Source organism: Ochotona curzoniae, unplaced genomic scaffold, assembly GCF_017591425.1.
Source record: "Ochotona curzoniae isolate NIBS_2020 unplaced genomic scaffold, NIBS_Ocur_1.0 contig_3819, whole genome shotgun sequence".
Lineage (NCBI taxonomy): Eukaryota > Metazoa > Chordata > Mammalia > Lagomorpha > Ochotonidae > Ochotona > Ochotona curzoniae.
The window spans coordinates 22,605,153-22,632,580 of record NW_024466004.1 but is presented as its reverse complement, the minus strand read 5'-3'; the positions used below and the strand labels follow the sequence as shown (position 1 = coordinate 22,632,580).

The following is a 27,428-nucleotide window of genomic DNA, read 5'->3' as shown; positions in this document are numbered from 1 at the left end:
TCTCTAAACTTTAACCTTATATTTCTGCACTACCAGGTTGCTGTAGCTTTGTTTTTGTGTAGGTTAACAGTACAAATGAAACTGGGTAAAGAACAAAAATATCTAAAAGATACTGCTCTTTAAAGTTTGAACTCAAAGTATCTGCTCTTTTTTTTTCATAGACCTGTGTTGCTGACAAATCAGAATGTTAGCATTTTCTTTGCTTTTAACAAAACTGCTGCTAACTCCAGTTACTTATTTCAAGTGGTCCTTATATTTCTTGGATGGAAATAGGCCAGTATGCTACATGGAAATCAGAGCCACATGTAGTGTTTTTAAAATTTCATTCCCTTTCCTATTGGAAGCAGAGATACATCTTGGGTGTCATTCTAAGAATGCAACATATACTTTATATATCTTATTCAAATTCTACAGTTGCTTTTTGTTGGACTGACATTTGGCAGGTTTTTCCATTTCCTGCATTATTTTTTTTTAAATTTTATTAATTGTATTGCATTATGTGACACAGTATTACGGGCACTGGGATTCCCCCACCCCTCCCCGAACCCTCTCCCTGTAGTGGATTTCTCCACCTTGTTGCATTACCACAGTTCAAATTCAGTTGTGGTTCCTTCATTCGAAATATTTACCAAGCATAAAGTCCAGTGTCTTATTATCCTAGTGGGTTCAATGATTTCTTGGTGAGACCATCTCTGGTCTGAAGGTAAATCCAGCTAAGCATCATCCCAAATGATTAAAGGCCCCGACATGACCTCAACAGCCATTTACAACCTCATGGCATCAATTGACATGACATTGATTAATAGTATGTTGATATGAAGATGTGGTTTCTTAACTACATCCTGTGACTTCTTCATAGACATTTTAATTTTGTTTTGTATTCAACCTGATTCCATACAGTTTCCTGCATTATTTTTTTTAAAAGAGTTATTTATTTTCATTGGAAAGTCAGATATATAGCGAGGAAGAGAGACAGAGAGAAAGATATTCTGTCTGATGATTCACTCCCCAAGTGACCACAACGGCTGGTGCTGTGCCAATCTGAAGCCAGGAGCCAGGAACCTCCTCCAGGTCTCCCACGCGGGTGCAGGGTCCCAAGGCTTTGGGCCATCCTCAACTGCTTTCTCAGGCCACAAGCAGGGAGCTGGATGGGAAGTGGAGCTGCTGGGATTAGAACCGGCATCCATATGGGATGCTGGCACATTCAAGGTGAGGACTTTAGCCATCATGCCACTCTGCTGGGCCCAATTTGCTACATCATTTTTTACATATATTTCATTAATAAAAGAATATGCACATTACGTTCTCATCTACTAAAGCAAATTTTGTGTCGGTGTGTTGAATTTTGCAAAATCTCTTCATGTATCTGCAATGATTGAAGTATTTTTCCTTGTTTAGTAAATTTGGTGTCAAAACATACTTAAATTTTTGTGGTAAAAAGACTACTTTCTAATTATGTAATATAATTTGAGGATATTGTTAGATTCAGCTTTTTATGCATTCCATATTTTGTTGATATTGTCTTGAGTTGAGTAAATATATAATTTCTTCTTGGTAGCATGGTTTTTTTGTGTCTCAACCTACACAGTGTGTAGTTCTCATGTCTGTCCACTTCATCTAGCTTCATGTTATGTGAAAGAAGTATCTCTACATTCTCCTTATTACACATTTCGTCTCCTAATTTGAGCACCTCCTTCCTTAGATGTCACAATTTTTATATAACTAAATAATATTTCTGACTCAAAAGTTTCTGCCCAATACCCCCTATATCAACCCTGTCAGCCTAAATGTAATGGCTGGAACCAATAATTTGCAACTATTTATCACATTAGAAATTGAAAACTGTCGGGCCCGGCACCGTGGAGCAAGTGGTTAAAGGTCCTCGCCTTGCACGCCCAGGATCCCATATGGGCACCGGTTCTAATCCCGGCAGCCCAGCTTCCCTTCCAGCTCCCTGCCTGTGGCCCCGGAAAGCAGTCGAGGACGGCCCAAAGCTTTGGGACCCTGCACCTGCGTGGGAGACTCGGAAGAGGCTCCTGGCTTCGGATCGGCATAGTATCGGCCATTGCGCTCACTTGGGGAGTGAATCATCGGACGGAAGATCTTCCTCTCTGTCTCTCCTCTCTGTATATCCGCCTTTCCAATAAAAAAAAAATAATAATAAAAATAAATCTTTAAAAAAAAAAGAAATTGAAAACTGTCATTGCAATATACAGTTCTCAAAATAAATGTATGACGTTCTTTTTGGAATACAGTACATACCAAGTGTCTTGAGGATAAGTGAAAACACGTTCCTTAGAAAATTTAAGTACCCTGTTAAATGTAGCTAAATTTAAAGATAATCCCCAAGATGCACACCTTCAGGTATAAATTATCTCTTGTTGAACGTGGATGAAACATGTGAATATGATGAGCTGATACCCTCATCATGTTCTTAAATCACTTACTCTTGTAGCACTGACTCATTATGCAGTTGTCTTGAGTCTTGGTAGAGGTGGAGGTGAAAGCTGGACTTCTCTGTTCCATCACCTTGGATGACCTATCACACCTGTCTGGCTGCAAGTGTGAAAATACAAACCTAAATTCTATAGCAGGAATGAAATGAATCCCCCAGAAACAAGTGACTTTAGTTCCAGCCCCAACTGAGATGGACCAAAGTAAATACGTTTGTTTCAGCCTAAAAGAAGACTCAGGGAACTTACACTTGACCACTAACCCAACAAAAGTATGGAATAGTTCATTTGTGATATTTCAAGTCACTCCATTTGTGGCAATTTGCCATGTAACAATATCCTTCCTATTTTATTACATTCATTTCTGATAATAGGTATAAATATATAGCTACTGAATGAAGGACTAAGCTAATGCATCCAACTATAGCTATTAGATTGAAATCGTAAGCTTTTTCTTCTATTTCTTTGACTGTAGAATTCACTTGTAATCTTTCATCAGATCCTGACCTACTATCTCCTTATCTGCATATTTTTAATCTATAAAATATATTTTGCTTTCATTTAGCAAAAAATGTCTAATTTTTAGCAGCTCCTAAAAATTATGAGGATTTGTTTCATTTTAATCACATTAACATTTTCATTAAACTTGACCCAAAATATTATCATTTTTATTACATAATGAAAATGCAAGGTATCTTAGAAGTAATGTTTTGGGTAAGAGTTTGGTCTACTGGTTAGGAGGATACTTGAATTGCATATCATATTACTGAAATATTGAAAATATAATGGCTCAAGTAGCTGGATCCTGGCCATACACATGGAGATTTGAACTAAATTTTCTCCAATTTTGGCTTGATTTAATCTGTCACTGAGGACAATTGGACAGTAAACCAACAGATGGAATTCCCTTTCTCTCTGGTAAAACAATGTTTTGTGTTTAATTATACTTTAAAATTGCTCAAATTAACAAATTAACTCACTCATCAGTGTTGAATGGAAAAATGTTTTGTGGCCAGAAATGTCTAAATGTAGAAAAATGTTTCTGAATGTAGAAGGTTCTGATGAACACCAATACTTTCAGTGTGGATTATTTCTAAGTGATACTCATACTTAAACATCTGTGTTTTTAATGTTAAAAATGTAAAGGCAAATTTGATTTAATTCTTTTATGACTTCTGTTAGTATAGAATCCATTATATCTGGAAATAACTTCAGTAGTATCTAACACTTTAAAGATAATTATACTTAAAATTTGTTGTAACTTCCCACTAATTATCATTATTGCTTTAATATTCTTTTAAGTCAGATTTAAAAGGAGAAGGAAATACAGAAAGATCTTCCAACTGCTGTTTCACTTCCCATGTGGCCAAAATGGCTGGAGCTGAGCTGACCCAAAGCCAGGGAGCCAGGAGCACCCACACAGGTGCAGGGTCCCAAGGCTTTGGACCATCCTCTACTGCTTTCCTAGGGCACAGGTAGGAATCTGGAAGTGGAGCAACTGAGTTATTAGCCAATGAACATATGAGATCCTGATGCATTTGAGATAATGATTTTAGCTATCAGGTTACCACACCAGGTTCATTTCTCACTAGTTATTAAATCATCATGAATGCCACACATTACTTATTTTTAAACCATATAGAAATTTAATACAAAAGGAGTTTGACTGGTTTTTCGTTTCACTAACTTTTTTAAAGTATTCCTGATGCATCAGAATTAGAACAAGCAGTCTATTTATGCATTTTTCTTTACACAAATTATTCATACCTTTTGGAAAGTAAAATTTCAGGCCTGGCCTGGCATCTTAGTGGCTAAAGTCTTCACCTTGCATGCACCAGGATCTCACGTGGAAGCCAGTTCATGTCATGGCTGCTCCACTTCCCTGCCAGCTCCCTGCCTGTGGTCTGGGAAAGCAGTCGATGATGATCCAAAGCCTTTGGAGCCTGCACCCACATGAGAGATTCAGAAGCTCCTAGCTCCTGGCTTCAGATTGGCTTAGCTCTGTCCATTGCATCCATTTGGGGAGTGAACCAGTAGATGGAAGAACTTTCTCTCTGTTTCTCCTTCTCTGTAAATCTGACTCTCTGAAATAATAATAATAACAATAATAAATCATTTTTAAAAAGAAAGTATGTTTTCAGATCATAACTAAAGAGCTTCTTCTACTTAGCACATAATTTTCATTCTTCTGCTGTCCATTCTAGGCTATCTAAATCTTTATTCCCCATTTATGGTTAGTGTCATCTTGGTTGTTATGGAATTGTTTCCATTGTACACCACCCATTTTAAAAGCATTCATCTGTCATGTATATTATCTGCATTCAATTTGAAATACAAGTTTTACATCAGTGTTAACAAAAAAAGAAGAAAACAAATCAACCATGAAAATCCTGACTGTTACTCTACTCCTAATAATCATGATACATGAGAACAACTGCTGCGAACATTCAATAAACCACACGTAATACCAATGAATACTTTTCGTGAGCTAGTGCCTATGTAAGGAATAAAGCTCAAGATTGACAATGAAGTACTTCTTATCCTCTGATATTCACTTATTAATAACCATTGAAAATCAAGACACTGAGTGAAACTTTATTTATTTTCATTGGAAGGGAAATTTACAGAGAAATAAAAAAAAAATTCATCAGCTAGTCCACTCCCTGGGTAGCTGTAAAAGCCAGAGCTGCACTGATGTAAAGCCAGAAGTGAGGAGTTTCTTCCAGGTCTCCCCTATTGGTTCAGGATCCCAAGGCATTGAGCCATCCTCGACTGCTTTCCTAGGCCACAAGCAGTGCGCTGGATGGAAAGTGGAGCAGCCAGCACACAACGCGCTGATACGGAATTCAAGCATTTGAAGGGGGTGGATAAGCTAATTGAGCCAGACCCAAATGGCACCTTTGTACAACTGATTTATTTGAACCTAAGTAGACATGCATGAAGGAAGAATCTATGTTTTTGTGGCTAATATGTTGTGTCACTGATCTTTAGGAACAAATATGCTGTCCATATCTAAAAAAAAAAACTTTAAACATTTTTTCTCAAAATTCACTTTGGGCAATTTTATCTTTCACACTGCTTCTATTATATTTATTGTTTAACTCTTTATTTTTCATTTTTCATGATATAGTACCATATGCTTAGGGATTTTCCATCCAGCCCCCCACTGATTTTGCATACAGTATTACAACAGTATAGTCGTTCAAAAACAGTCACAAGTCCACAATTGTAGTACTAATGTAACCTGACACTGTAGGTGTAGACAATGGTAGAAAGTTCAGCATCTTATTGTCAAGATATATTTAATAGTTTCATTGGGAGCCCATCTTTTATTCAGGAAGAGACATGCACACTACAATGTATCTTCATTACTTGGTGTGATAGTCTCTATCATACAGTTCCTCTGGATGAATATATGTAAATGTATATTAATTCTCACTTGACCAATATTATTGAAAACTCTGGGCACCAGAACTGTTCCAGATGCTAGGCTATATTAAACTTAGACATATATTTAAACCTCAAGGAATTCCTGCATCTTATGTTCATATGTAGTTATAATTATATAGAATTTTAAACTCTACTCACAAATGGAGAAATTGGATTACCATTATCTGTCTTAGTTTTGTCCAGTGAAAATTTAGTGGCACCCAGTTGGTTTGAATTATCTTTAATATCAGCTTCATCTAGAAAAAACTTGAAAGTAAAATTAACTTTAATAATATGCCTTGTTTAACTTTTAATATCAAAATATTACAAGATGTAAATAATAAAAATGAGACACTTGCTATTCTTTTTCATATCAGATCTTCAGTAAACAAACATGTGTTCTATATTTACAGAATCCTCTGTATATAGAGAAATGTAACTAATGACTACTAAACTGAAAAGTACAGATCTACATAAATTAATTTTAGCATCTCCAATTATGTTATAGATGCCCTAAAACCCCAAACTCTAACTTGTTTTAAAATATTATTCCTCGAAAATATTTTTTAAGTAGAAAATATTGTGCAATTGTCTATTGACACGTTTCTTATATGCTCAAAATCGGAAAAGCAAAAATGTACTTCAAGGAATATAAACAATACTGTCGTTGGTCAACCCTATCCTTAGAAAAATATTAAGGGGATAGTACGGCTATTGCTTGCAATACTAGCTTCCTGTGTTTATGACAATTGATGTGCTGGCTTCTGTGCTTCAAATACAACTCTCTGCTAATGGTTTATGGAAAAGCAGCAGGAAGTAGTTAAAATACTTGGACCCATGACAACCATGTGGGAGCATGGATAACGTTTCTGGCTCCTGAATTCACTCTGTCCAAATCCTGGTAATTGTAGGTGTTTGGGGAGTGAACCATAGGTGAAAAATTCTCTCTCTTCTACCCCATTTTCCTTTCTTGTTCACTTCCTTTCTCTTTTCCTCTCACCCTCCCTCTCTCCCTCACTCTCCCTACAGCTTGAATTAAATATATATTAAAATATTAAAAATAAAATATCAAGTAATTATCAATACTGAAAATTATGTTGTCAGCATAATCACTAAACTATCATAATTTGGAACTTGTAAATGTATGCTGAGTTACATGTTTAGTTCTGTAACTCTGCTCATGTTGCTGTCACATTGCTTATGTTCCATTTATTTAAAAATCACCTTCTCTGCAATGACCATTGGGGTTGCTCCAGAGCACCCCTGCCTCCAAACACACACACAAGTTAGAATAGATAGGCAGAGAACAAGAACAAAAAGGAAAGCCTGATGACCATAAACTCATGCACACTTCACTACAGAGGACACGGAGATTAAGTACTCCTCGACAAGGTATTGAGAATTTCTCTGCATTCCCCTCCTAAACTGTTTCACACCTCAGTTGTTGAAATGTCATCGAAGTGGTCACAGGATGTGGTTAAGAACTTGCTTACTCGATACTATGTCAGTTCCACAATATTGTATATTGTTGCTGATGTTATGTTGGGGCTTGTAACTGACCAGGATTTTACTTTGTTGGCTCTAACTTTGGACCAGAGAGGGTCTCCCCAAGAAGCTATTGAACTTGTCTGGATGATGAGATGCTGGACTCTATGCTAGGAATAGGCTCACAGGGAAGGAATCTCAACTGAACTTGAACTGTGGACACGCAACAAGGGGGAGGAATCCACCATGGGGGAGGATTGGGGGACTGAGGGAGGAATTCCAGTACCTAAAAAGCTGTATCACATAATACAACGTAATAAATTGGAAAAAAATATTTAATAATTTGTGCTATGAATTTGGCAGACACATATTTCAAATCTTGAACAAATTTTGTTGATCTGCTCTAATTTTGTCAAATAATACTAAATAACATTGTTCATGCGATTTTTTAATGTTGACAAGTAATTTTTTTGAGAATTATTCTATAAACAGTGCGAAAGTGTAAAAGCTGGCAGAGAGACCTTAATAGTCATGCATTCTATCTGGATGATAAGCGTAATAGTAAGAGCCTAACAGTTTCATGGTTTTCATCTTTCTTTAGGGCTACCAGTGTGTGTGCCCATCTGGCTGGGAAGGACAATCCTGCGAACAAGAGTCCAGTCTCTGTAAAATAAATCCTTGTGAGAACAATTCCACCTGCACTGACCTTTACAAAAACTATCAGTGAGTATTATATTTTTTTAGTGTTCTTTATGAATTTACTATGAGTGCTCAATGTGCTCAGGATTCATACAGGTAGGTATTATTTTCAATTTGTATGTGTTTAATCGACATATCCACCTAGAGATAAAGATCGATTTCCTGAAAGAGTCACATTCATTTGAAATTTGCAAATATTAAAGTCCACATGTCAAGTCAGCAAAAAATAAATAAATAAATAAACAAATTGTAATGTAGAATATCATATCCAGACATGGTGCTTATTAAAGGAGCATTTACCTCTCTAAGCATGCTTTTTTCATCCTGGTATTATTTTGGATCACTTCTTTTGTAGTGAGCAATATATTGAATAATATCTAAAATATTAGAAAATTATCTAGTATTTCTTTCATGAAGTGTTGGTATATATGTATTTTTATATATTTACATATAAATATTTTAGCACTTAGCCATTTTTTTTGGCTTTAAAAGCTTTTTGATCTTTTTAAAATTTTACTTTAATGATGTTTACATAGTTGATCAGCATGGGAAGGGTCGAGGGTCAGGGGAAAGTGGGAAAGACCATTGATCACACATTTTGTTTTCCTTATTCCTGTATTTGGGGGGTGGGGTGGGGTTATCAGGGGAGAAACCACACCCAGCCTCCCAAATGCCTCAGTACCTGGGGATGGGGGAGAACCACCCAATGTGATCCCAGGATCCCCTTGTTAGAGCAGTTTCTGAGGGTTGTGTTCAAGTGGTTTAGATCTGAAATGCTCTTGGTATTCTTGCTCCAAAGAGGAAGAAATCCTTCCAAGGTCAATTGACTAACACAGTCCAACTCAGAGTCTGTATTCGCCCAGATACTTCTTGTCAAGCTTCCCTAGGGTAGTCAATCAGTTTGTTCTCCCCTCTTTCCTCTGCAAACCAATGGGTGCTGTGGCCCAGACCAGCTCTGCCCACCACACACTCTGCCCTTACATACACCAGAGGGAGCTGCCGCCCAGTCAGAGTGACCCTCAGTCACTCCCACTGGACCAGCTCCCAGCTCTGGTTCCTATACCTTCTAGCATGTGCAGTGGACTTGTCCAGTCTATCCCACATTCCACTGAGATCTCGTTTACATGATTGGTCATTGAAGCCTAAGCCAATCCAACCAACCCCACCCTCCAGGCAACACTCATGCCAGTGGGTGCCAACTGCCTATCCTGCCAGATCCACCTCCAGTTCTGGTTCTCATGCTCACCAGTGCAAGTTGCAGCCCATCATAGAGGTGATCACAGCCTTTCCAATGGACCTACTCCCTGCCTCCAATCTTGCACTCTCCAGGTGGTTCCACAGTCTAGCTTAGCTTGACAGAATCTGCCCCCAGTCCCAGCACTTGCCAGATGATACTGCAGCAAAGCCTGCTCTTACTCTGGCTCATGCCTGTACTGGTAGATACAATTAGTTATTCCTAGCCTGGCTCTTCCTCTAAACCAGTTCACATGTGGACTGACAGGTGTTATAGCCCTGTCCAGCTTGGTCTTCTCCCAGTCCCAGCTTTCATACTAGGGCTGGGAGAATACTCATAGAGCTAGAACATAGTACAGTCAGACAGGGGACTGGAAATATTAGGTTGCACCATGGGACTAGCCAGCATGAGAGAGAACTGGGTCTGGGTAAAAAGGAGATATTCTGTGAGGGATGTGTGAGCCTACCCCTGTGGATCTGCAATTTCTGCCAGTACGCTTATGAGGTGAGACTGGTGATGGGCTGAACTAGGCATGACCATGGAATCCTCCAACACTCATGGGTACTGTTGTTGAGTATAGGTTGGCCTGTTCTAGTTTGTGGCACCCACAGGCACATCCAAGAATACAGTGTGAGTCAGGCCAAGCTACAACATCCATCAAGCAGATAGAGGGGATAGTGTGCAATAATGAGTGGTATTTGGTACTGGTAGATACTAACTACCCCAGCTCTGGTCTCCCACATGGGCCGGTACAGAGGTCTGACCCTTAAACATCTTCCAATTCTCCACTCAAGATCACAGCAAATGGCCCAATGGATTTGCTGGATGCCATTGGCACCCAGGCCATCAGACCTGAACCCTAGTGCCAAGGACTCTGCCCCCAAGAAAAGCCAACCCACCTGGCTCCAAGCATGTTGTGGGCCAATGGGCCTGAGCCTCCAAGCCCAAGCCTGGTGCTAACTGACCCCTCTGGCTCCCCGCACCTGGCAGGCTGATGGATCCAAACCTCCAGACCAGAGCCCCGCTGCTCAAGATCCTGCAGCCAGGACCTGTTTTTTAATCCCTAAAGATAATTTGTTCATTTATGTATTCATTATTGATACTGTTAGTTGGCCCAAGAGAAGTATCACTCAGAAGCAAACCTATGGTTGAACAAATTGGGTTTATAATTCATTGCAGTGGAAGAGAACACAGAGAACATAGGCAATGTAGATCCACAGGGCATCTCTGCAAAAGAGGGAAAGAAATTACTTCTTTTGAACTTGTGATATGTATTTTGGCTGACACGTTAACAAAGTACCAGTTTATCATAAATGGGATATCACTAGCATAATCACTGGCATAATTCTATGAAATGATTCATAATGAATCACATCTAGAAGGATGAAGGAAGAAAAACAAGAAGTGATAGATAAGTTTTTAAAGTTACAATAATAACAGAACTAAGAGAATATCTTGTTCCTCTTTTGGTTTGGATCATGGTTATGTTTTTGTTGAAATTTAAGCATGATGATGAGGTTGTCTATATGATTCATTTGGTTGTGGTGTGGTCTTATCTAACACTGATGTTCTGTGAAATATTCTTTGAAGTGTATATCAAGAAACTGCCAATGTCTAGTTATAAACCTAAGGCAGACTATTTGGTCAGCATCAGAATATCTTCCAGATTGTGAGCTGCTTTTCTCTTTTTGCATATTCTTCTACATATATGTCAAGTGTGTGTGTGTTAAATGCATCACTTGTGTCAATTTCACTTTTTGTCCCCAAGTATTACACATCTCAAGCAAAATTAGAGAAATTAAATATCAATGTATTATTTCACATGGTATTACTTTTATTTAAATCAAATATTCTCATGCAAATATTTTATTTATTTATTTATTTATTTATAAGTTTATTATTGAGGCAGATATAGACAAGAACCTTCTTACCTATTAATTCATTCCCCAAATGCACACAGCAAAGGCTGTGTTGGGATTTGACCCGAGAGTCGGGAACATGATGTAGGTCTCATTACTGCTCCCTTCCAGAGCCTGCATCAACAGGAAACTGGAGCCAGGAGCCAGGGTTGATTATCAAACCCAGGGACTACAGTGTGAGTTGCAAGCATTCTAAACAAGCGTCTTAACCACAAGTACAATGGCCAGTTTCTAACAGACAATATTTAAGGGTTAAAAACAAACAAACAAGAAAACAAAAACCAAACTGCAAAGTTATAAGCATTAATTAAAACAGTTCATTTTAATATTCATGAGATATTATCAGTCTTTTTAGATAACACTGGGACCATTAATTATGAACTTCTTTTTATTTTTATTTAGTTTTTCAATATCATTTCTTTTTCTGTATCAGGGGTAAGGGCAGAGATAAAGGGAAAAACCCAACCAGCCTCCCCACCCCATCCCAGGTCCCTGACATGGAACATGCTCTGAGTGTCCTACTCATGCAGTTTTGATAGTTCAACAGTTCTGAATTGCTTCCAATCTCACCTTTCCAAACATAATTAAATCTATTCAGAATTCACAGACTGACATAGCCTCTTCATGGGTGGGGTTCTGAGATCAGCAGATCAGTTGCAGGGATCCCCACCGAAAGTTCGTCTCAGATGATCCCAAACCTGATTCTTGCATGTGCTTGCCAGTACAGGGTCTGGCACAGTCCATCAACCCAATCAGCTTATGCACATGCTGGTGGTAGCAATTGCTGGGTCAGTTCTGTTTTTATCCTTGTCTTCCACGTGAACCAATTGTTATTGCAATCCAGCCTGATTCTGCACATTTCATACTCGGCCCTCACACAAACCAGTTGGAGCTACAGCCTAGTTGGGGATACTCCCCACAATTCCCACAAGGCCTGCCCCCTACCCTTGTACCCATGCGTGCCACTATGTACCACAGACTTGTTCAGTCTGTCCCAAATCCCATTTAGCTCTCATACATATCAGTGGGCATTGAAGCCTAGTTTAACCAAACCAGCCCCACTTTCCAGCCCACACACATAATGGTGGGTGCCGTTCTGTCTAGCCACCCCTGCTCCAATGCTGGTTTTCATGCTCTCCAGTGGGAGTGGTAACACATAAGAGGGAGACTCCCACTATTTCACTGCTGGGCCACTCCCACTCTTGGATTAATCACTCTCCAGGAGGTTCTGCAGTTTATCTTGACAGAATTAACCCCCAGTGCTATCATCTGCCATGTGATGCTGCAGCAAAGCCCAACCAACCCTCACCCACTCTAATTTATGCTTGCCCCAGTAGGAACAATCAGTCCAGCCTGAGTTTTCCCTGATCTAGCTAACATGAGTCCCACAGGTGTTGTAGGCCTGCCTGGTCTGGTCTCCCAACACTCCCAACTCACTCTCTCCAGTGGGAGTGGGTGTTCAGCAGGGGAGCCCTCCCCATTCCCTCTTCCAGTTTTGCTCCCTCCCACCCTGGTTCTCATGAGCTGGTTGGGCACTGTATCCCAGTGTAGTACGGCCTACCTCACCTTGGCATTTGCCAATGGGTGTTGTAGCCTGGCCCAGCCCGACAAACCCTCAATTCTAGCGAATGCTGGTGAGGGTTATAGCCTACCCCAGTAGGCACCCAATCCCAGCCATACTGTGCACTGGTATGTTGCGACCACACCTGACCTGACCCACACTCTGTTCTGTTATTTGGATTCTCCAGCAGGTGATGTGAACTGGTTCAGCCTGCTCTGCCCCCAACCTATGCCAAATATATGCTGGTTGTTACCTTTCCCTTGCCTAGTCTGGGCTGTTCCCCATCATGGTTCTTGCACTCACCTGCAGGGACTGTGTCTTGCCAGAGGAGTTTCCCAGGCTCCTCCATTAGAACCTCTCCCATTGCCAGATCTTGAGCATACTGGTGGGTCCATGAGCTCAGCGTACCCCACATCCTGTTTTAGGATGCACATTAGGGTGCTGCTACCTTGATCTGCCCAGACTCTTGTCAGTTCCTTTATCCTTGAGTGATGGCCATTTCCATGGTGACACATAGCTCAGCCCATCACCAAACCTGCTCTTGAGCTAACCAATGGGACTTGTATTTCCACAGCATTGGACCCATACTTTCCCCACAAAATCTACCCTAGGTCTGGTTCTCTCAAATGTTTGTTAGTGTCATGACCCTACCAAGTGTGCTCCATGCCCTGTTTCACCACTCAGTTGGGTACTGGTACCTATCCCTGCCAAACAGGTCCCCAGCCATACCTTTGGTTGAACTGGTGTGTGGCAGTCAGTGATGTTCTATGCTAACAGCCCATCTCAGGATTTCCATGTGGGTTGGTGAATCAGTCTGGCCCAAATAGATCTTATGGGCTCTCCCCTCCACATGTCCCCTCCACCATGTCTCAGTTCCCACGCTTGCCAGAAACTTCCATGATTCCATTACTGAAAATCACACAGAGTTCATCCCTCACCTACACTCACATTGGCCTTATCCATTATGTCCCTAGGCAGCAATTACATACCCTAAAAACCCTACAACCGCTGAGCAACCAGCTGGCAGAACCTGGTGCCTAAGGGCACACTGGCTGCCCAACAACCAGGACTCTGTCATCACATGGTGACGTTGCCCATGGGCTGATTCCTGGGCTTTGAGTCTAACCTGGCTCGGGTAACCTCCTCAAGCACACTGTAGCTCAACAGGCTAATCCTCCACCTTGCTGTGCCAGCATCTCAGTTCTGCGAACACTGTTTCTGTGTGACTCTGGATTAGGTTTCAATATTTGATTTTATTTTTGAACTTTTGAGCTTGCTAAATATATAAATTAAACTCTTGTTATAACATTTAGAAAGTTCGGCCTATTAATGTTCAAATATTAATCTGTCCTCAGTTTTATCTTGGGTATTGCTAGATTTTTAAAATCTCAGAGATTGTGGCCACCATGATTTGTTTTTATCCTTTTTTTAAAGGCATTAAATTAATCACCTTTTCAAAGTATTTTCATTTATTTACTTTTTATTTCAAAGGTATGGGAAGAGAGAGACAGGGAATCTTCATGCTCCTTTTAGTTCCAAATCTCCTAATTTATCGGAATACAAATAATAGTTGAATGGAAAAATGATCATTTCATTCATATACAGTGAATTCTAAAGTAATCACAGATTAAAAGTATAGTAGTTGCGACATTCTTACTCATTGGTTTGACAAAGGTTTAAAAAATTAATAAAACTGCATTTGCAACAATACTGACACAGGTATTTCTTCTTTTATATTTACTTAATTTTAATTTCCACATATAAGAGAAAATGCAATATTTATCTTTCTGGGTTCAACTTGTTTATTTTGCTTCAAGTGGTAGAGATTCATTCATGTTATAGTTGAATAAATATTCTCTCTCACTCACATACAAACACATATGTACATACACATATATATCATATTATCCATATCATATCATATTATTCACTGATTCATTTGGACACTTTGGCTGATTTTGGATATTGCATGTTGTAAGCAGTGTCACTTGCACGTATCTCTTTGATTTAACATTTTCTTGTCTTTTGAGTGTATACCTAGAAGTGAGATTACTGACTCATATGGCAAATATGTTTACAATTTTTAAAGAAATATGTAACACACTTTCTACAATATCTTTTCTACTTTACATTTGCTCCCAAAGTGTGTACATCTTGTTTATTCTCTGTATCTGTGGAAGCATTTGTTATTCTGTGTGGTTTTGGTTTTAGCCATTGTGATAGAAGTGGAGTGGTTTTGATTTGTATTGCCCAGATGGCTAGTGATCTTGGAACTTTTTTTGTATATTTTGTGACTGTATTTCTTATTTTGTGAACCACCTATGTTATTTGCCCCTTTTTCAACCAGATAGTGTTGTGTTGGTTAAGTTACCTGTTCATATTAGATATTAATATCTTTTTCAGATAGGTGGTTCACAAATACATTTTTTTCTTTCTACTGGACGTCTCTTCACTCTCGATTGTTTCCTTTACTGTGAAAGATCTGAGTTTGATATAGTCTACATTTGTTAGTTTTGCTTTCGCTGCCTGTGTTTTGTGTTATTCAAGAAGTCATTCACTATACCAATGTCTTGGCGAAGGCCCTACATTTTCTTCCAGCTACTTTGTAGTTTCAGAACTTAAACATAGGTCTCTGCTCCTTCTTGAGTTTACATTGTACACAGTGAGAGGTATGGATCTAATTACATTCTTCAACATACATACATCCAGTTTTGCCAATAATATTTTCTTTAAATGAATGAGAAATACAAATGATTTGAATTAATATGTCTTCCAGCCTTTACTGAGGTACTATAGGATGAAGCATGGCTCCCACTGTCAACTAGGCAGTTTACAGCCCTCTAACAAGTTACTGCCTGTTCCCGAACCGCCTGAGACAGGAAGTAGAGCTGAGCACCATTTCATAGCTTTCTTATGGATGTGAGTAACCTTTTTTATTGTGATGTCCCTTCTGGTTTTATGTGAGCTTTAAAACCGTCACAGATTTTTAAATAGATCAAGTTCCACACATTTTCTGAGTACATTGTCCAATCTATTTGGCCTTCATGTTATCAGTACCTCAAGTAGTTACAATATTAAGCAATTACCACTGATTTTTTTTTACCACCTTCTTTAGATAATAGCATGTGCAGAGCAGTGCTTAGAGTAAGGAAAATAAAGACATTGCATCATAAGGAGATTTTCAGAGAGTGGCCAGAGAAATGACACACTAGCATCACTTGGCAGTGTACATATGTATTGTGCTTTGCAGCAACTGGCTGGTTTTTCAGCACCATCATTGCAATGTTGTTGATAGTCAAGGCATTTGCAGAACTCGGGAGAAAGGGGTAGAGATAGGATAAACTTAATTACCACATATCCGAAAGTCAGTACTTTTCTTTCATAAACACTGAAATTGGCTTAAACCCTTTGTTCCTTTCTAGAATCCTTTTAAAGGTGCTTATCTCAAGTATGTTTGACAGTATTTAGAGAATGGGGTTGTTTTTCAGAATTTTTTTGTCTGCTATTATGGAAGAAATTCTACTTAGCTATATTTGGTATTTCTCATATGGGTGATGAATAGCGTTCCGGATCAGAATGTTTAGTTATTAAATCTTATTCTGTTACTGGGGGTTTCTGAGTGTTTAAGAAAAGAATTTTAGAAATTTACGGAGTAGTGATATGTGAGAAAGTTCAGTGAAAGGAGTGCATTTGATATTCCAGGTAGGCCTGTCAAGAAAAAAATGATAGCCTAGTCTGTTGCAGACTGCAGTTTTTATAGACACGGGTCTAGGCTTTCTGTTTCTCTTCTATAATCATTTTCTTGGGATATTATTCAGTGAATAGGTTTCTGGGAATGGGATTCTAGAAATTCCTCCCAAGACTTTTAGTAGCACCTTTGGTGTAGAGCAGAGTGGGCTGCAGGCCACCTATCAAGGGCAAGACATTAGTTTGCAAATGCCGATGTGCTTGCTTGGCTTGCTTTATATTTCTTTGCATGCAGTTGCATGTGCATTTACACTTATATTCTTTGTTGCATTGTATTATATTTATATAAAGTAAATACATTTCCCAAAATTCAATAATATACATTCTGGAACCAAATGACATTTCCCAAACTACTTTTTGCCTGCCCTTGTATCCATCCAGTCACTTTCTTCTTAGTTTTTTGTTTGTTGGCTTGGTTTTTTATAATGGCTTATTTCCATTTCATGTCACAATCACATGTAGTGAGTAGGAAAAACAAACAGACAAACAAACAAGAGTTTGCCAAGAGTATATTCGCCAAGAGTATAAAGAAAGACTATAAACAATAACTACATTTCAAAAATGTCAGTCTCACACATCTAAATTACTTTTCAAAAGCCGTGTACTAGTTATCACAAATCAGGGAAAAACCTATGATACTTGTCTTTTGGAGACATGATAGTTTTACTAAATGTAATAATTTCCAGTTGCAGAAATTATGTTGCAAACAACAAGAGTTCACTTTTTTATATCTAAGTATTATTGCATGGTGCATACATACCACATTTTCTGTGGGTTCATTTCTGGTATTTTTATTCTGTTCCATTGATCTACATTTCTGTTTCTGTGTGCTTTCATAGATTTTTACGTTTGGTATTGTGCTGCCTTCAGTGTTTTGTTGTTGTTTAGGTTTGTGTTAACTATTCAGTGTATTTCATGTTTCCATTAATTTCAGCATCACTTTCTCTGATTCTGAGAAGATTAAGATAGTTATTTTGATTGCAATTGTATTGTATTTATTAACATGTTGATATTATTTCTAGCAACCCATGAATGTTGGCAGTTTTTCCATTGTTTTATATTTTTCTGCTTATTAACATTTTGCAATTTTTATCACATACATTCCTCACATCCTTGGCTAAATGTATTCTAAGGTGTTGCATTTTTGAAATTTAATTTAATTGTACTGATCTTACCACATCTTTCTTAGCCATGGAGTTGTTTGGATATACATAAGATAATGATTCTGGAGTATTTGTTTCATGTTCTACAACATTACCAGGTTCTCTTACGAGTTCCAATAGTCTCTTGGTACAGTATTTTGGTTTCCCTATGTAAAAATCTACAATCAGGGATACTTGACTTCCTATTTTCCAATTTGTAACCAATTGTTTTTTCTCTTTCACATAATAACTTGGCTAAAACTTTCAGAAATATGTTTAACAGCAGTGGTGAGAGCATGCATCCTTTTAGGGTTCCAGATCTTAGTACAATACCTCTAACAAATTTTACCCACCCAATACAGTGCTGGCTGGGACTTTTCACATATTGAATTGGTTATGTGGTGGAATGTTCCATCTATAACCATTTACTTAAAGTTGTTTATATGAAAGAAAATTTTATTATCAGATGCTTTCTCTATATTTACGAAGATAATCACATAGTTTTTTTTTTTCAAAGATTTATTTTTATTATTTTTTTTATTGGAAAGGCGGATGATCCGAAGCCAGGAGACTCTTCCAGGTCTCCCAAGCGGGTGCAGGGTCCCAAAGCTTTGGGCCGTCCTCGACTGCTTTCCCGGGCCACAGGCAGGGAGCTGGAAGGGAAGTGGGGCTGCCGGGATTAGAACCAGCGCCCATATGGGATCCTGGGCGTGCAAGGCGAGAACCTTAACCACTGCGCCACCGCGCTGGGCCCAATAATCACATAGTTTTTATTCTTCTGGTTATTGAAGTGATGTGTCAAATTTATTTATTGATTTGTATCTTGAACCATTCCTGCATACAAAGCACAAATCACACTTGGTCTAGGTGAATGATCTTTCTGATGTGTGGTTGGGTTTGATTAGCTAACATTTGTTGAGGTATTTTGCATCCATGTTCATCAGGGAATATTGTTCTATAGCTCTCTTTCATTCTTGTATCTTTTGCCTACTTCAGAATTCAGGTCATGTGGCCTGATACAGCAGTTTGAGAGAATCTCTTGCCCTTCAATATGTTTTGTAGATTTGGAAGGAATTGCAACTAGTTTTACTAAAAAGGTTGGTAGAACTGAATAGTGAAGCCATCCATTTCTACTTTTTTTGTTGTTGTTGTTGCTATTGTTGTCGGTAGTTTATTACTCACCGTCTGTCTTGTTAATGGATACATTTAGGTTTTCTGCATGGTTATGGTTCAATTCTGGTAGATTATGTGCATCCAGAATGTGTGTCTAGAAATCCATCCATTTTGTCTACATATTTTCTAATTTGTTGGCTTGTGGTTGTTTGTAGTAATTCCTGATGATCCTGTGCATAGCTGTGTTATTCAGTCTTTGTATTTTTCTTTTAGTATCTGATTTCACTTACTTGACTCTTTTCCCTTTTCTGTTACTTGTACTAGTAGAGTATTGTTCATTTAAGAAAAAAATACTCTTCAATTCACTGATCTAACGTATCACTTCTTAGGTTTCAATTTGATTTCTTCTCTTATTTTGAAGACTCTTCCTATTATATTATGTTTGTTTTTTTGTGATCTTCCTAGGTCCCTCAATTTCATTGATACATCAATTGTTTGATGGCTTTCTAATTTTTTATACAGGCACTAATCACTATCAATTTCTTTCTTAACAATGTTTTTGCTATATCCTGTAAGTTTTGATATATTGCACTGTTATCTTCATTGATTTCCAAGATTTTTCCCCCAGCTAAACACACACACACACACACGCACACACACACACACACACGCACACACGGCGCACACACACGCACACACATGCACACACACGGCGCACACACACGCACACACACATGCACACACACACGGCGCGCACACACACACACACACATGCACACACACGCGCACACACACACACACACGCACACGCACACACACACGTATACACACTGTTGTGCAGTCACAGAATTTCTAATCTTTGCATCCAGGACGCCCACAGTCAGAGGTGCTAATGACCCCAGTAACCTTGTGAACCTGCCCTGACTGCATGGAGTACACGGACATTTCCAGTGCCAGCTACCTTTCAGTGTTCTTTTTTACTTCTTTTTTTAAAAAGATTTATTTATTTTAATTGGAAAGGCAGATATACAGAGAGGAGGAGAGACAGAGAGGAAGATCTTCTGTCCGATGATTCACTCCCCAAATGGCCACAACTGCTGCAGCTGAGCCAATCTGAAGCCAGGAGCCTCTTCAGGTTCTCCCACGTGGGTGCAGGGTCCCAAGGCTTTGGGCTGCCCTCGACTGCTTTCCCAGACCACAAGCAGGGAGCTGGATGGGAAGTGGAGCTACTGGGATTAGAACCGGCACATGTAGGGGATCCTGGCAAGTTCATGGTGAGGATTTTAACCACTACACTATCACGCCAGGCCCTCCTTTGTAATTCTTAAGAGTCTCCATCCCTCCCTCAGGTCATTTTGAAGCGTAGGGGTATGTGTGTACCTCACAATCCTGATGCATGCAGCACCCCTTTCCAGACCGCCCGTACAGAACCACTGAATCTCCTGTGTCCAGATGGAACCAGGCATGTCCTAGAGTACAGCAGCCTCTGCAACCTTTGGTCATTTTCCTTTGAATGTTTCTCCCACCTGGTCCTTCAAAGTGGAACCTCCTTTTCTGCCAGGCCACCAGCTCAAATTCAGTGTAGGGAATATGGGTTTATCTTTTAGACAAAATCCCTTAGTCATATGGCCCATACAGAGCCAGCAGTGCATTGCAGTCACTGCAACCTTTGGTGATTTTTTTTTTATTGTTGCTTACATTGTATTATGTAGTACAGTTTTATAGGTGCTGGGGATTCTCCCCTCCCCTCCCATACCCCTCCCCCCATGGTGGATTCCTCCACCTTGTTGCATAACCATAGTTCAAGTTCAGTTGAGATTCATTCCTTGCAAACGCATGCCTAGCATAAAGTTCAGCGTCTTATTGTCCAGATAAGTTCAGTGGCCTCTTGGGGAGGGAACCCACACAAATACAGCCAATTAATCTTTGACAAAAAGACCAATGACAGTTCAAGCAAGTGGGAAGGCCTCTGTAGTAAATGTTGTTGGGACAACTGGCTGATAGCCTGTAGAAACAAAAAGATAGACCCACATCTATCACCATACACTAAGATCCAATCTACATGGATAAAAGACCTAAACCTACATCCAGAAACCTTCAAACTCTTGCAAGAAAATGTAGGAAATACCCTGCAAGACCTAGGAGTAGGTCCCGACTTTCTAAGAAGGACACCAAAAGCAATAGCAGTTGAGAACAGAATAAACAAATGGGACCTCATCAAACCTTTGGTGATTTTAATCTGGCAGGCTTTTCTGGCAAGCAAAAGGAGCTTTCAAAGTGGAGCTTCTGCCCCATTAGTCCAGGATCTTACTCATTCATTTTGATGACCTTCCCAAATTCTACCCTTCCCTCCACTTTGGCTTCAGTCTGAAATCTAGGCAGTATCACCAATGACTCTGCTACAGTCTACTTTCACCTCTCACACTGGATCTACCATTATACCCAGTCCTGCAGGTGATACCCTGACAGCTTCTTTGAGACTACCCCATAACAATTCTGCCCTCTGTGAATTTCCAAAGTGAACCTTGCACAGCTGCAAATGGACCTGATCTCCTTCCATTTCACCAGGTCTCTCTAATCAAAATCAGCATGTCTTTCCCTGTTCAGCCATCTTGACAAATCCTCCATTTTTGTTCTACACTCTCCCAAATATGCTCTAATATTTACCTTGCTACTTCAGGAGTCACAATAAAGAAAATCATTAAATGATATTTACCTTTGTGAAGGACCAGTCTGAAGAAAGATTAAGAATGGTAAATAAGATTTTTAAGTTATATACAATTTGTAGAAAATCCCACTCTTTAAAATACTAAATGTGAGAGATCAAGTAAGAATTGCATTTCATTATATGATTATATTCTGTGAGAAGAAAGGAATTAGGGATATGGACCTTGGATGGAATCAAGCCTGTTCAGGTGATCTGCGTGTCCAGAGTTGCTGAACTACCTACAAGTGCTTATCTCTCTAAACAACTGGTGTTAGCACAGTTCAGTGTTTACACAGTTTCAAGACATTAAAAACTAAATTGGGCTAGGGATGTAATTTGAATGCTGACTGCAACCTGCCTTCTGCTATTCCTGGCACGGTTTAGAATTTAACTGCCTTCTTTATTTCTGCTTTTTCTTTCCCCAAAGCAGAGTCAACAGCTTTAGCTACAGATGGGGCTCTGTATGGCAGTTATTGTACCCAGATGCCACACTCTGGAGCATGTTTTGCCAACAGCATCTGGTTCCATTGCTGCCTTGTAATTGACATTCATGTTGTTGCTTGGCCTGTTTGTCTTATGGACACTACAAATTAGACTTTCAGAGAATATAAAGGTTTGCTCTTAGTCAACAATAAAAGTTTTAATTTTTTTCTTTAGTTTATATTGTTTAGAAATTGTAGCATTATACGTTAAAAATGTTTGTGTCTTATGAGGATATTAAAAGTTTTAAATAGACACGATATAAAGTTTGAAATTCTTCTCAATGTATGCGATTTTTAACATATGGCCTGAAACCTTAAAATCCTAGTGTTATCAGAAATTTTGTTGCATTTTTTATTAAATTATGTTACAGAATAGGATCATTAAATAATAAGATTAAAGTAGAATCACAGCAAGATTTTTATGCATGTAATACAAATCTATATCACAGTGTCTACCTTTAAAACCTATTTTTTCTTCTAAGATTTATATTTGTATTTGGAAATCAGAATTGCAGAGAAAGAAGGTGAGGGAAAGAGAGAGAGAGAGTATCTTCCATCAGCTGGTTCCCTTACAAAGTGGCCAGAATGACCAAGGCTGGGCCACGTCAAGGCATGAGGTCTAAAGCTTCAGCAGAAGTGCCCATACGTATGACAGGAACCCGAACATGTGAGGCATCTTGTTTTGCTATTGTCACGCCATTAAAAGGAAGCTGGAAATAAAGTGCAGCAACAGGGACACTAAAGGGCATCCCATATCATATGGCGATGTCACAGGTGTTGGCTTTATCTGCTGTAACACGGTGTGACCCAAAACTTCTTTTGCTTACTAAAATAAGAACTTTGGACAGTGTATATGTGAATATATGGGTTTTTCATGTTTGGCTGAAATAGATATGTTATTTTATTTGTATTTCACAGATATAACATAATTGGCATGAAAACATTTACAATTTTGCAGTAGGAACACTATATGGACAATTTCTTATATGTACTTCTCTATATGTGTGTGTATGCTTACAGGTTGTGTGTCTAGAAATTAAATTATTGTACAAAAGTGTATTTGCACTCAAGAATTAAAAGGTCTTATCAAATTATCTTTTATGCCCTTTGAATATTCACAATGAATTAACAAGATCATTTGAGAAAGGCACTTACAACTTGTATAATTCTGTGCCAGAGCAAATCTTCTGGTGTGGTTTTGTTTAAGACCTAGTGATATTTGAGAGGACAAGGAGAGATTTCAGAAAACCTAAAGCTTAGATATTTGATATAAAAACTTTACAAGGTCAGTACATGACTTCAGACCATTTTCATGGTTCCTTGCTTGCTCATTTGTACCAGTTTTGCTGTAAATGCAATATTTTTTCAAAATTTTATGCTGGTCGAATTTTTCCAAATTTATATACTAGTATAGTTTTAATGATCTAGTGATTATTTAAAAATGCACATGATTGCTGTCTGTACCCCTTGCTTATTTTCCTGAAGGGATATTATCATTTTGCTTTTATTTTTTGAACTGTTTAACAAATCTACTAAACCATTGATTACACTGTAATTTTAAGCTATGCTATCTCAAAAATTAATGAAATATGACAGACAAAATTTACTTACATGACTAACTAAACTTACTGAATCTAAACTAAGAATGGCAAACACAAAATTTCACAGTGTAAACTTTTCAAGTCTTCCTAGTACAAGAAAAATCATTTAACTCTTTAATTAATTTGAGAAAGATGCCATGTGAAAATTGTGGACTTTTTCAGCTTTGGGTTTTTGAATAAGATTTTATTTTTATTTATTTGCTTTTATTGGAAAGGCAGATATACAGAGAGGAGTAGCACAGGAAGATCTTCCATCCAATGATTCACTGCCCAAGCAGCCACAACTGCTGCAGCTGAGCCAAACCGAAGCCAGGAGCTTCCAGGTCTCCTGTGCAGGTGTAGGGTCTCAAGGCTTTAGGCCATCCTCAACTGCTTTCCCAGGCCATAAGCAAGGAGCTAGATGGGAAGCAGGTCTTCTGGGATTAGAAACGGCACCCATATGTGATCCTGGCACATGCAAGGTGACAACTTTAGCCACTAGGCTACCATGTCGGGCCCCAAATAATTTGATCTTCATTAAACATCTACCTCTTCAGGTTCATTGAAAGCAATTAGCTCCTACTTTTTTAATCTCATTTATAAATAGGGTGTGCATACATGCAGGTAAAATATTCTGGAAATAAAAGGTATTAAAGAATATTACTTTTTTATGTTTTACATCCCTTTGAATAATTTTACTACTCAGCAGCATTTTCTAGGACTTTCTATTTCGTTATATGTTTTCATCCAAATTCAACAACTTAGAGCTAATAGTGTAAATTTCACCACTCTTTTTCAGGAGGTCATAGTTTGTACTGGACAGTGTTTGCCTAGATTATCATCACATAGCATGAAATAAAAGTCCAGTATGCTTGCTAACACCAGCATGTAAACAAAGCACAATGTCAAAATTTATCAAGGTTTTGAAAGACATTGGAAAGGAATGATTTTGCTTAAAGCTGTTAAAGGAAGGGTGTCTATGGGTTTATAGTTCAGAGATTTTATTTCTAAGTAAATGAACCAGAATGAAAGGGAACATGAACAAAAATGATCAAACAAAATAAATATGGCATGCAGCTATTAATTAAAACTATACAATAAATATCAGCATTTAATTATTATTTTATGATTGAGTATAATTTTATGTTCCTTAGCAGACAGTATATATAAATATATATAATATCTATTTGGGTAATAGCAACTGTATTAAAAATTATGATGCAAAATAGCTAAGTAGTCTAGAGATAAAGCACAATATTCAAGTATTGCAGAGCACAATTATCTTGCACTCTCGTAGCTTAGCACAGTCTGTATGCTGATTGTGTGAATAAACTCAGTCTTGAGGGATATTAGTCACATGGCTTCGTATCTATATCCCGAGAAATGAAATGAAAGACAGCATGACTTCTGGAGCTTGTCTCTGTAGAATGAGCAAGTGTATTTCTCTTAAGGCCTCAGCAAATGCAGAACTCTGTCTAGAATTGCATCAAGTACTCATTTTAAATTAATGTTAATTAATGTAGGCTTCTGTTCTTTAACCAGACCCTAAAGGGAAATGAATAAACTTGGTTGCACACTGGAACTAGTTAGGAAATGTTAAAACATGGATCCTACACAGAGAGATTAGAATTCGATCTGCTTCGGTTATCATCTGAGCTCCAGGAATATTATTAGCAAGTAAGTGACTCAAAGTACAATCGTATTTGATCACAGTCATAAAAGAATTAGATCCAACCCTGGTATGGAGTATTACCGTTAGATCAGCTTACCATTTAACACATAAGGTACACTGCTTAGAAAAACTGCATACAGGCCCGGCGTGATGGCCTAGTGGTTAAAGTCCTCGTCTTGCACATGCCAGGTTCCCATGTGGACACCGGTTCTAATCCTGGCAGCCCTGATTCCCATTCAGCTCCCTGCTTGTGGCCTGGGAAAGCAGTCAAAGGTGGTCCAAGGATTTGGGACCTTGCACCAGCGTGGGAGACCTGGAGGAAGCTCCTGGCTCCTGGTTCAGAATGGCTCAGCTCTGGCTGTTGCGGCCGCTTGGAGAGTGAATTTTTGGATAGAAGATCTTCCTCTCTGTGTCTGCTCCTCTCTGTATATGTGACTTTCCAATAAAAATAAATAAATCTTTAAAAAAAAGCTACATACATCATTCATGTAAGGAAATGAACAAAGGACGATGGGCAATTTATGGATAATTACAGTAGCCACAGTACCTTTCAAGTTGCATATTATAGTGTTTACCATTTTAAATAAAACAAAGTCACTATGGAGATATCAAATTTAAGATTATATAAAATGAATTAAATCATATTCTCCAATATTATCTATACTTTCCAAAAAAAGAGGGAAAATAAGCAAGCACACAAATGCTATGCTTGGTTATTCTGTTAATAAAGCCTTTATTTTTATGATAAAAATGGAAATAAAATGCACTGAAATGTCCAAAAAGGAAAAAAAAATTCTTTATTTCATTAATAATGAATGTAATACCTGAGTTTGAACCAGCTATTATTCCAAAAAATATGAGTTAAATATTTTCTAGTTTTAATGGGAATTTGAGACATCAAATAAGTGAAATACCTTATTAAGTGGATAAACATTTTATTTTACTCACTAGTAAGAGTACTATATCTGCCTATGGAACTGTATCATAAAATAATAATAATATTTTTTTTAAGTTACACTTAAAAACAATGCTGTATCAATTAGTCAATCACTGAAAAAATAACTATGAAAATGGGTTATAGTTGTGACATTTGGTGGGAGAGAAATAACAAAAATTTTCAAGAATAAACTTCATGAAGATGGTCATTTTAACAGTATCAAAAATGCCTTGAATAACTGAAGAATACTTAAGAAGGTCAATTGATCAATGTGTAAATTATTGGCATTTTATGAACTTCACTTCCAGTAACAATGGGATTGATAAATTATTAAATATTCTGAAGTTTAATTAATTTAACAATGTCTTTTTTAATGTATTAAATTTCAAGCATTTTCTCCGGAAATCTAAGGAAAAAGTCAAACAGAGTTGTTTTGACCAAAACAGAATTTTAGAATATTTTTTTTGCCCTGAGGGTCAGTAGGAAGCAGTGTATTTTTTTGTTAGCTTATGCATGTCTGAAAATCAGGAAAAAAATGAAAGTTTTTTTCCAGTGGCAAGCTCTGAAACTTAAAATGGTCTTTCAGCAATATGACACAGTAAGTCTTTTGTGTTTTATTACCACATTTGACAAAATTTGACCTATTGTTTCTACCATTCAAATTTTCTACCCTTACTAGACCAAACCAGATACTTTAGTATTTACTCTCCATTGGAAATCTCTTAAAGGAAGCTAAATCATTGACGTAATTCTGTAAAATCTTTATAAAAGAGAATCCCCATCAATAAATGCCTTCAGTTCATCACATGACCAAACACTGAATTTGTATACAACCACTAATGGCAGAGCAGTCTGAAATGTTTGAGATAAATATTCACCATAATTATCTAATATGAAAAGCAAACAAATTAAAAACTAGAACCTGACATATACTTCTTAAGCATTGTTTCTGCATTATGGCATGGGATTTCGATTCGTGTTTATTTTATTTCCTATTTTAGATGTGTGTGGTACAAGAATGTACCCTTGTGAACCAAATGCACTTAGAGGTTGCTAACGTGTAAAGCTTTAGGTTTTGTGCAGAGGCTATTTCAGCAAAAATTTAGCAAGAAGCTTTTCTCTGGTGCAGCAGTCTTGTTCTTGCCAAACTAAAGACAAGTTTGAAAGAATGTTGTTCTCATCCACATCTTATCAGCAATGCTGCCACACTAAACTGAGACTCGGTTGATGAACAATGACATCTGGTTCTATTGCCAAAAATCAGAGAT

At 38.1% G+C, this 27,428-nt stretch overlaps 1 protein-coding gene across 1 annotated transcript in view; it reads left to right on the top strand.

Annotated features, from left to right (window-relative positions):
• EYS (eyes shut homolog) overlaps positions 1-27,428 on the top strand; it is a 1,254,974-nt gene that overhangs the window by 310,252 nt on the left and 917,294 nt on the right. The window contains 1 exon segment of the mRNA XM_040983150.1: positions 7,969-8,090. Coding sequence (XP_040839084.1) covers positions 7,969-8,090 — 122 coding nt within the window.